Source organism: Phaethon aethereus (genome assembly GCF_964289735.1).
Source record: "Phaethon aethereus genome assembly, chromosome: 11".
NCBI classification, from domain to species: domain Eukaryota; kingdom Metazoa; phylum Chordata; class Aves; order Phaethontiformes; family Phaethontidae; genus Phaethon; species Phaethon aethereus.
In genome coordinates this window covers 5305793-5316423 of record NC_138587.1, presented here as the reverse complement: position 1 = coordinate 5316423, position 10631 = coordinate 5305793, and the positions used below count along the sequence as shown (strand labels likewise).

Genomic DNA, 10631 nt, shown 5'->3' with positions numbered 1-10631 from the left:
CCCGGCAGCATGCCGCAGAGCCGAGCAGCACCGAAGACGAAGGCTTCGCCGTGGGGATGTCGGGGAGTCTCTGCTGCTCCTTTTGACTCTTAGCGGTGGAACACCTCCCCAGGGACTGCAGTCCCTGCGGGCTGGAAGAGCTCCTCAAGCAGCTCTGCAACAGCAGAGGGGTTGCAAAACACCCTATTTATCACTTTTTAGTAAAATGCTGTAAATGTGTCACTGTCCTGAAGTCCAAACCGAGACTGAGCCTTGGGCGAGGAACCTGGTTGAACTTGACGGGTCTGATGCCAAGAACAGGTGAAGCACCCCAAGGTGCAGGCATGCCTGCATGGGGGCACGCCGCTGGGGCAGGGAGGGCTCTTCCCCTGGCAGGGAGCAGGCAGGGAGATCAGAACAAGGGCTGGGGTGTAACCAGCAGGCAGAGTTATCCTGGTGGGTCTAACCCCATGTCAGCCCCTTTGGGAGGCGAGGAGCCTGCCCGTATTAAGAATGTTAACCCCTCACCTGCCCCTTATTTTCTCCATTTCTTCTGGCTGTTCCTTCAGCATCACACCTCTCAGCCAGCCCCACAAGGCTGCTCGCACCTCCTATAGCGCTATATAGCAGCCGCATCAGGGGAGCAGGCCTGGGAAGACGGATGAAACACCGTTCCCTGCTGGCTCTCCCCTTGCTACAGGTGGGAGAAAGATGAGCTAGCAATTTGCTGCTGGCCTGGCAAGATAGCAGTGAATTACGGCAGCTCCTGAGCCAGCTCAGCTGCGCTGGCGAGCATTCAGGAAGAGGAGAAACCCTACCCGCAGGCGCGGAGGAGGGAAGCAGGTGTGTTATTCCCTTTTGCTCACTTGATGGCAGAGATCACAGAGCTAACATGGGCCGTAAGGTCTCCTCCAAAAAGCCACGTGCCCCCAAGGACAACCGATCCTCGTACTCGTGCTTGGCAAAGAGCTTTGGCTGCTGGCACCCTGCCGTGTGAGAGCCTGTGAATGCGGTCCCGGGTTGTACTGGGGGCAAGTGAGGTACACGGTGTCCCCAGCTCCTTCAGAGAGACGCCGCTCCTGACTCCGGTGCCAGGGCTGCCGAGAGGGCACCGCGCAACCGGCGCTCAAGTCACTGCACGAATGTGAGAAACGCCTTGAAAATTGCATGAAGCACTGAACAACCCGTGGGCAATTCTCTGTCACAGTAAAACTTCAGTGCAAATGAGAAACCTAACAACTGAAAACAGCTCAGATGTACCAGTAGGAAGCAAAAACCAGCCTCAATTATCTGCTACTTTTTCTTTTTTTTTCCTCTCAGGAGTTCTTTGCTCTCCCAACACTAACAATAAACAACAGATACAAAGCAGGTCCACGGGCAAATAAAGTCTTGCCTGTGATAAAGACTGCCCTCAACGTACCTTTGGGCCAAAATCTGGTTTGGGTTCCACCACTGTTTAAACGCCAGGAGTTCAGCAGAGCTGCTCTGGATGTCTGGTGGCATGACCAAGGTCGGCACCTGGCTCCCGCCAGATGCAGCGAGACTTTCTGAAACCAGCCAGAAAGATCTGCTTAAAAGCTGCTCCACCAACACCAGCCTTTGGGGCTGATGCAGACAATATAATTGCTATCGTTTCTGGAATAACGCTGAATTTACTGATGGCTTTTAAGAGAATGCTCAAAAAGGACTTCAGACGTGTCCTTCACAAGAGGCCATGAAGGAAACTCTGTAATAGTACGATAATTGCATTAGCATCTCCAGTGAGCCCAGGGCCGCGCGGTGCTGTGTGCCTTACAAGGCACATGGAGAGGCCTTGCCCTACATACACAAGGATGGCAAAGTGGGAGAGAGAGGACAAGGATCTGTGTCTCACTGGCCTACATTAATTAAACTGCCCGTTATAAACCCGTACCAACAGCACAGGTGCACCAGCAGAAGCTCTGCGCTAGTCAGGCCACCGGTGTTTTACCCCACTCACAAACACCCGCCCAGCCCTCCACCGGCCCCACGTAACTGGGCCTGGGAGCTGGGCGAGCCCCGGCGCAACGCCGGAACACTGAAGGCATCCATGTGGGTTAGGGACTTTTTGCCATCTCCCCTCCCGTTCCGCCTTCTTAAGAACCCCAAGCCTGACCCCAAATGTCAGGCTCCTCACTCACAGAGGCAGCTTTTCCTCGATGTGCACATTGAAACATTTGCCACGCTAGCTTGCTGCAAACCTCCTTCCCCTGCAAACCTCCCTGGCCGGCAAGGGCCCGGGCGCTCCGCTGCAACAGCCGCTGCTGGACTTGGGTGCCCCGGGCACAGAGGGAGGCCGACGGCTGTTGAGCATGACTCTACCTGGCAAAAGCACACCGGTGGGCGTGACGCAGGTGCATCACTGATGTACAGATACACACGTGCGGTAGGTATATACGTGTGTGTATCAGAGAATGGGCACCTGTGTCACGCACACGCAGCCGACAGCTCCGTAAGCGATGAACGGCTTCGCCAGCAGCGGAGCGGGGGGGGCTCTTCGTAGCCCGGCGGCAGCCGCGGCCGGACACCCGCCCCAGCCCCCGCAGGGATGCTCGCGCTCACCCCGGAGACCCCCGAGCCCCAGCTCGACGCCTCCCCGCGGCGGCGGGGCAGGGCGGGGGCCGGCGGGACCTCCGGCTGCGGGCAGCCCCCCTCCGCTACCAGCCGCGCTGCGGCAGCGGGACCTCCGCACCGCTCCGCGCCGCTGCGCGCGTGACTCATCCCCGCGCTCCGCAGGAGCCGGGCTGCGCGGGGGGGGTGGGGGGGCGGAGGGGGGGCGGAGGCAGAGCGGAGGGGAGGAGGAGGAGGGAAGGGGAGAAGGAAGGAAGGGGATTTACCCCATTGTCCTCGGCGGGCGCTAGGCAGAGCCGCCGCCGCTGTGCGCAGGCTCGGCCGGCCCCTCGCCCGGCGCGGAGGAGCAGCTCGCCGCCGGTAAGGGGGTGGCTCCGCGCCACTCCGCGCATCTCTCCCCCCCCCATCCCCATGGGGCGGCGGCGGCGCCGGGCGCGGCTCTAGCGCGGCCGCGGGGCGAGGGAGCCGCATGGCCCGCGGGGAGCACGGCGGCAGCGCCCCGCGGCGCCGGGGCGGCGGCGGGAGGAGGACGGCGGCGGCGGGCATGGGGGCGCCGGGCGGCGCGGCCCTCGGCCCCGGCGCGCTGCCGCGGCGCTGAGACCCCGGCCCTGCCTGCGCGGTGCCGCCGCGGAGGAGGAGGAGGAAGAGGAGGAGGAGGAAGGACCCGATGGCGAACAGCAGCGAGCTGGGGAGCAGCAGCAGCCCGCACCTGCCCAGCGCCGGCGGCCTGCTGAGCGCCTCCGGGCTGAAGCTGGCCACCCTGGGCCTGATCCTCTGCGTGAGCCTGGCGGGCAACGTGCTCTTCGCCTGGCTCATCCTCAAGGACCGGCACCTGCACCGCGCCCCGTACTACCTGCTGCTGGACCTCTGCCTGGCCGACGGGCTCCGCTCGCTGGCCTGCTTCCCCTTCGTCATGCTGTCGGTGCGCAGCGGGGCCGCCTGGCCCCACGGGCCCCTCAGCTGCAAGGTGCTGGCCTTCCTGGCCGTGCTCTTCTGCTTCCACGCCGCCTTCCTGCTCTTCTGTGTGGGGGTCACGCGCTACATGGCCATTGCTCACCACCGCTTCTACGCCAAGCGCATGACGGGCTGGACCTGCCTGGCTGTGGTGTGCATGGTGTGGACCCTCTCCATGGCCATGGCCTTCCCCCCCGTCTTCGACGTGGGCACTTACAAGTTCATCCGGGAGGAGGAGCAGTGCATCTTCGAGCACCGCTACGTCAAGGCCAACGACACGCTGGGCTTCATGCTCATGCTGGCGGCTGTCATCGCTGCCACCCACCTGGTCTACATCAAGCTGCTTTTCTTCATCCATGGCCACCGCAAGATGAAGCCGGCCCAGCTGGTACCAGCCATCAGCCAGAACTGGACCTTCCACGGGCCGGGAGCCACCGGCCAAGCAGCTGCAAACTGGACGGCTGGCTTTGGCAGGGGGCCCACGCCACCCACCCTTGTGGGCATAAGACAGGCCACCCACAGCCAGATCAAGAGACTGCTGGTGCTGGAGGAGTTTAAGATGGAGAAAAGGCTCTGCAAGATGTTCTACATGATCACCTTGCTCTTCCTGCTCCTCTGGTCCCCTTACATTGTGGCCTGCTACCTGCGGGTCTTCATTAAGGCCAGCTCCATCCCCCAGGTCTACCTGACCACCTCCGTCTGGATGACATTTGCCCAGGCAGGGGTCAACCCCATCCTCTGCTTCATCTTCAACAAGGAGCTCAGGGTCTGTCTCCGAGCCCACTTCCCATGCTGCCAAAGCATCCAGAGCACCCAGGGCACCATCCTTTGTGATCTCAAGAGCTTTGGGATGTAGCGGGGCTTTTCTCTTTCTAAAAAAGAAAGATGGATACCATTTTCCATGTTTCTGCATATGATCTCAAGAGAGTGTGACCTGTGGGGGACATACTAAACCACCACCCAGCACCCAAACCTTAGGCTGTAAGAAGCTATTTTAATTTATTTTTCTATATTTTGCGTATGCTCTCTTCAGAACATAAAAGATTGCTGTCTATGGGAACAGGCACTTGAGCAGAACACCCCCAAACCTTAGGCAGTAAGAAGCTGTTTTTCTTTGTGATGTGTGTGGTTTTTAAAAACAAAACAGGGCTCCGAGTTTCTGGTCTTGCTTCTAACGTTTCTAGACGTAATTCCAACAGATACGGATTAAGGCCATGACATTTTTTTTGTTTTCCTATTCCTGTCTGTTTTGATAAAGGCTTAACAATTTTACTCATGTAATATTTGATAAGGGCCAAGACAATTTTATACTAAAGTTATTTTTGATGACCTCAAGAGGTGTTGTTTTATTATTTTTTGATTTTAAGTGAAGAACAAGAAGAGGATGTTCCTAGTGTGGTCAGAAGGCAGTTTTTGGTGGGAGCTGTTGGGTTCATTCATTCTCAAATGGTTTGAGTATTTGAAGCAGTTACTTATAACTTTTGCTTGATGTGCAAACAGTGTAGAACTAATTTCAATTTTCTTGTTGCACTATTCATTTGGTAATATTTCAGAACTATTTGTGAAATGTGATTTTAAAATAACAACTTTAAAAATAAATCAACTATAGCAGTTTTTAAAACCTAGATTGAAATTCATATTTTACTGCCTTTATAGGAAGTTATCTACAAACCTGGGTAATACTTGTACATTTTGACTGTTTTCTTTAATAAAATATTGAAAACCTTTACTGTATGTAATTGTTTCAGAATGGCAGCATTCTGCTTTGCTGACAAATAACTTGTGTATGTGGAAGGTTGTATGTCTTGTGTCTGAGTAGATTTCACAGCTGAGGTTATTATGGACAAGCACAATCCTTATTTGCTGTTAGATCTCAATTTAGGTGTTTATACCAATAAAAGTGACTAAAGCTATTTTTAAGAAGACTTAAGTTCATGATGGGCAACAGGTTTAAATAGCACAATTCTTTGTGTCTGCTGAAACCAAATTTCTGTTTTAGCTAGTTGCTTTTCTGTTAATGCTAGAAAAGAGTGCCTAATTGTGGATTGTTGATTTTACTTGGCAAAGCCATTTTTAAACGTGGTGGCTTGGTTAATACTGTACTCATTTGTAAACTATGTTTTTAACAGGTGATTTAGATTTATTACGCGTGGCATTTTAACTTGCTTCACTGTTCTACAACGATGTCTCTGAAAGTATTTTAACCGGCAGCCTGATGGCAGGATCCTGACACAACTTTTGAGCCGTCTCAGAGGTGGCTGTCCCTGACGCGCTTGCTTTCTGATGTATCGCGTAACGTTTAACGAACGCCGATCACCGCAGTGCTGGAGCAAGTCGCACACAAAATGCCAGAGAGAAGCTCAATTTCCATGAAGAAATCTGTGCTAAGCATATTTCTGTAGAGAGGAGTCCAAAGTTGTTAGGTGTCAACTGAGAACCAGTTGTCCTGCCTGTGAAGTGAGCACAGCAGAGAGATGTGTGACAGATCAGAAGAGGGCTAAGGTGGCAGCTTCAGATTTAGGCAGGGAATGAAATGAGGTGGGGCTTCTGCTTTGGTTTTATGGCTTGCTTTCCACCCCCAACTCAGATCTGAACACCAGAGAGGCAACATTTCTTAAAGTGCATACTGAGAAGTTTGCAATTTGAGCTTTCGGCAGAGCTGCAGAGAAGGTAGGCAGGAGGGAGATGGAGCTGTGCTGGTACTGCCAGAGCTGGGCTAAGAAATATGACTGTGGATGGGGTATCTCGAAAACATGAGACTTACTTAATGATCATTTCCAAAGCTGTTTGAAAACGCATCTGGGTACAGAAGGAAAGCTGTCAAGAGCTTCAGACCACAGAGCAGAAGTTGGTTACCAGAGCTAATTGTTTTTTCATCCTGGAATATCAGATCGTAGCTTAGTGAGTCTTGGAGAGTAATGGCGTAAAGTTGTGTTACAAAGACTTAGGGGCAAGGCATCAATGCTGTTGCTGGGAATGGTGTTCCAAGTATACCTTATGTACCTGTTTTCTAGGTCTTCTCAGCAGCGTTCCAACTTTTGCAGAATTTTATTTCCTTAAAACTTAAAAAAACTTCCTCTGTAGGGGCCCAGCACTGTGATCTCTAACTCAAAACTTGCCTTCTCTTTCCTAATCCTTCTGGTTCCTAAGCCAGTGTTTTATTTCTCTCGATCTGTTAAAAATGCCTGATATTTTGGCATCCTATCTCTCTTCCAGGCTATAAGTAGTATGGTTATGATTCTATTTAAACCACAGAGATGGGAGAATAGTTATTTTAAAACCTCCTTAAAAGCTGCAAGGACCAGATTTTTCACTTCTAGAAAAATTAAGCACAAGTTGTATAGTCAATCATATACGCGGGGGATGAAAAATCCCCTTTGGGTGACCTGATGGTTTTATTTAGGCTTGGCTTATCAAGCTGCACTGCTGTATTGAATGGCTGTCTGTGTGCATAGGCATCCCCCATTCTGGCGATACCCTCGCTAGATGGGCGAGTCCAGTTCTTGCCCACTGAGGATAACGGATGCTTTGCTGTCACCCATCACTGGCAACCAGGCCCAGCCTTGCTACAGCAAAAGGATACAAAAAAGTTTAAAAAGGGTATCTGCATACCATGCCTTTTGCTTGCACGTAGCTTCGAGGGATGTCTCAGGACTTCTGACATACTCTGCGGGCAGAATCAGCGCTGCTTGAAGTTAATTTTATATTTTGGGTATTTGCAATACCAGGCAGATTATGATTGTGGCCACGCTAGTGCAAAAGAGAAAGAACTCCAGTAGCTTTAATTCAGGGTTTAGATGGGTGTTGTACAATAGGGCTTAATTCCAGAAGACATGAAACTAAATATCAAGGACAGGCACATGGCAGAAAATGAAATGGTACTCTGTGCCGGCACACCAACAAACTACTACTTTGCAAATCTATCCCGCTGGCTGAGAGCGCACCAAGAAAGTATGAAAAATCAGAAGAGGCTGGAGAGACACCAGAGGATAAATATTCCTTCTAAAATATGAGAAAAGATAAGAAAGTTGGAAAAAAAATAGCATTTCCAAAGCACAGTATTAACATATTCTTGCAGCATCCTTTAGTCTGCATATGGGGACAGTGGGTCACAAAGATTAAGTGCTTTGACCAAGATCAGAGAAGGGGTGTCGGAGAGGATGAAAACCTGCTCTGGATAACAAAACTAGACAAAAAACATTAAGAGAACGGGCTGAGCACAGGGAGCCATCCCCGATGCTGCTGGGACCTGCGAGGGGTGGCTGTAAGCCTCCATGCCCCCAGCTGCCCATCCAAAAGCCAGAGTGCTGCTGGTCTCGCTCAGAAGCGCTGCAACTCCATGAGAGCTGGGTGTTCATAATTATTTCCCACGTCCACGTGAGAAGCTATTGCAGCTTGTTGTGCAAGTCCTGGGCTCACTTATGAAAGCTCATGTGGTCTGAAACCCTCTCCCCATCCCCACTGGCCAAAATGCAAAGTACTTGGAGGGTCTGGTGAGCTGCCTGGCAGCGGGGCTCTCCCAGCTCTTCCATCCACCTGTGCTTGACCAGAACATAGATCAAGTCCTCTCCCTGCACCCCTCCAGGCATACGTATGATAGTTTGCCATGTTCTGGGCAACACGAGTGCCGAGTATCACAGGAAATACCAACATCATCTCCCCCAGAGATTCTCTGCGGGCTGGCTCAGAGGTCACAGCGTGCTTGCTTTTGCATATCTGTGGTGAAGAATTGCTGTTGCAGAGAGCTGTGCTGCTCTGGAAAAATCTCGATTGCTGCTGGCATCTTCACTCACTCACCAGGTATTTAACACATTCCTTGCAAATGTTCCCAGTCACAGTCTTGCTGTGCTGAAATCAGTGGATGTTTTTAGCATAAACTTCAATGTCAGGCCACCTTGAAAAATGATGCCGGTCTGAAATCTCAACAAGAAGTGGCTATGGCCATCTCTCGCTTTACAGCACTCAAAGGTTGGAGCACTGTGGGGTGCTGCTGGCTCTGCTGTTAGGTTTGGAAGGAGTTTGCTAGGCAAGGGGCCGAAATATTTGGCCCCCGCCAGATTATGTTGTTGGGTACAGGTCTTATTCAGTGGTCATGCTAGAGGTGAAGGACGAGCAGGGGGAAGCACAGCCCACAAGCTGTCATCGTTTGCTTTTCCAGGACCAGGCCTGCACCAGGGGAGACGAAGCTGCCTCCCAGAATGGTGAAGTCAGTAGCTTTGAGGAAAAGGGCAGGAATTTGGCTTGGTCTGATAGCGACAAGTCTTTCCTGGGGCTCTACCTGGATGTGATACAACTACACCTCCAGAAGACTGCTCTGCTATATGCTGCGGGACTGCCCTGGGACACGCTGTGCGGAGCTCGGAGGAGAGCAAAGCTGGCATTTTCCTTCCCTTCCCAGCAAAGGATGCACGGAGTTTGGCTGGGCCTCTGCCACTTGCCCCCCGTGGCTAAGCACAATTGCCCTGCTCCTGTGGAAGCACCTGCACTTGCTCAGAACTGCCAACAAACCACTCCGAGAGACGTGGCTCTGGACAGAGTAACAGCCACATATTGGCAGAACGCCATGTTAAGCACTTCATTAACTTAGGCTGCAGATCAGATGATGCTGTGACATACCAGAATACTCCAGAAAGCGTATTAGGTAGTTATGCTGCAAATAAAATTATTAGAAACACAGCAGGGGGGCTGTTTTCCAATAGAGGTCCCCTCAAATCCTCAATTTTAGCAGTTTCCTTTATAGTTGGTCTAAATACTGCACAGGCTACAATTAACTCGATTGTGATACGAACCAGGAAGCATCTCCCACGCTATACTGTTCTTAAGCTTCAGAATATTGTAAAGTATACAACAACTTGACTAAACGGAGCCATCCGAGAAAGACCATCAGTGAAGATGGTCTCTTAAAAACCGGCACAGAGTCATACTGGGCTGGGGCTGTGCCGATGGAAGTCTCACCCCAAACCTCCTTTTATGCTGGTGACCTCTGATGCCATGTCATTCATGAAGGACCTTGTGCAGAGTAAATCCTTATTCATCCATCAGTTTTAGAACTGGTAACCAAGAGCTGAATTTCCAGCAGGCCTGACGTCTGCAGCGCTCTGACTTTCCCTAAAGCTGGTGATGCTGAGCATCTCTGAGCCTATTTTCACTTGGTACAAGTCATTAACTGCCCCACACCTCAGTATTTTTTCAGAAAAATTATTAATTATTCTTACTCACCTTTGTAAAGCACAGAACTAGTGATGGCGAGAGCAGAGCATTATCACGGGTGAACAATCGCTGACTACATAAGCTTTCATCACTTAACTTTAAAGTCAAGCTAAGGCTTTAATGCAAGCTGTTGCATTTCTGTATTTCTATTCATGTTTAATGACCTCAGTACTTGCACTCTGTCTTTGATCTTGTGAGTCATGCATGGTTTTACTGTGGATGTATTTATCGGAAAGCCACTTTCTTCAGTGCCACATTTTTCACCTCTACCGTGACCAGGTTGATAGCGCAGAGCACTTTGTGTAGGAGGCTTTCAAGTTCAAAGCTAGTCTTGCAAGGGCACGGGGAAGCTGTGAAGTCCCAGTTAATTTTAGGCAGTCATCACAGCACTAAGAGTAGGCAGAGATCAAGAGATTGCTCGGTGAAGAGAAAGCCCATTCTAAAGTTTCTGAATGTTATTTACTGGTGTGTCATGTTAAAAAAAAAAAAATCCTCTGTTTGTGTGAGGATGATTAACCATTGGAACAAATCATCCAGGGAAAAAATGGATCCTCCATCTGTGAGACGTGCAGCGTGAGCCTGCGCGCCTGCCCACGGCACACCTGCCCGGGAGCCTGCTGCCTGCCCAGCCGGGGTCCCCGCACCGCGTCTGGGGCTCAGCCTGAGCACGCGGGGGGAAAAAGAAATCGGAAGCACCAGGAAACAGCACCAGAGCCCTTTCAGTCTCACGGTGATTCGCTCCTTCCTTTTGCTAACTGTTTTACAACACCCAGTTTATCATACCTTATAAATACCAGTGCTTGCTTCTCTCACAAATTTTAGCAGAGGTAGAGCTAAAATGGACTTATTAAAAAAAAAATCCAGAGAGGGAAAACAGGAAGATTCAGAAGGAAGTGCTG

The 10631-nt window shown here is 51.3% G+C and overlaps 1 protein-coding gene across 1 annotated transcript; it reads left to right on the top strand.

Annotated features, from left to right (window-relative positions):
* Positions 1 to 3235: 3235 nt before the first annotated feature.
* On the top strand, positions 3236 to 4378 carry GPR27 (G protein-coupled receptor 27; the record flags this gene model as incomplete). Its single annotated transcript, XM_082004461.1, has 1 exon — positions 3236 to 4378. The coding sequence occupies one exon, from the start codon at positions 3236 to 3238 to the stop codon at positions 4376 to 4378; it is 1143 nt and encodes a 380-aa protein (XP_081860587.1).
* Positions 4379 to 10631: the final 6253 nt, after the last annotated feature.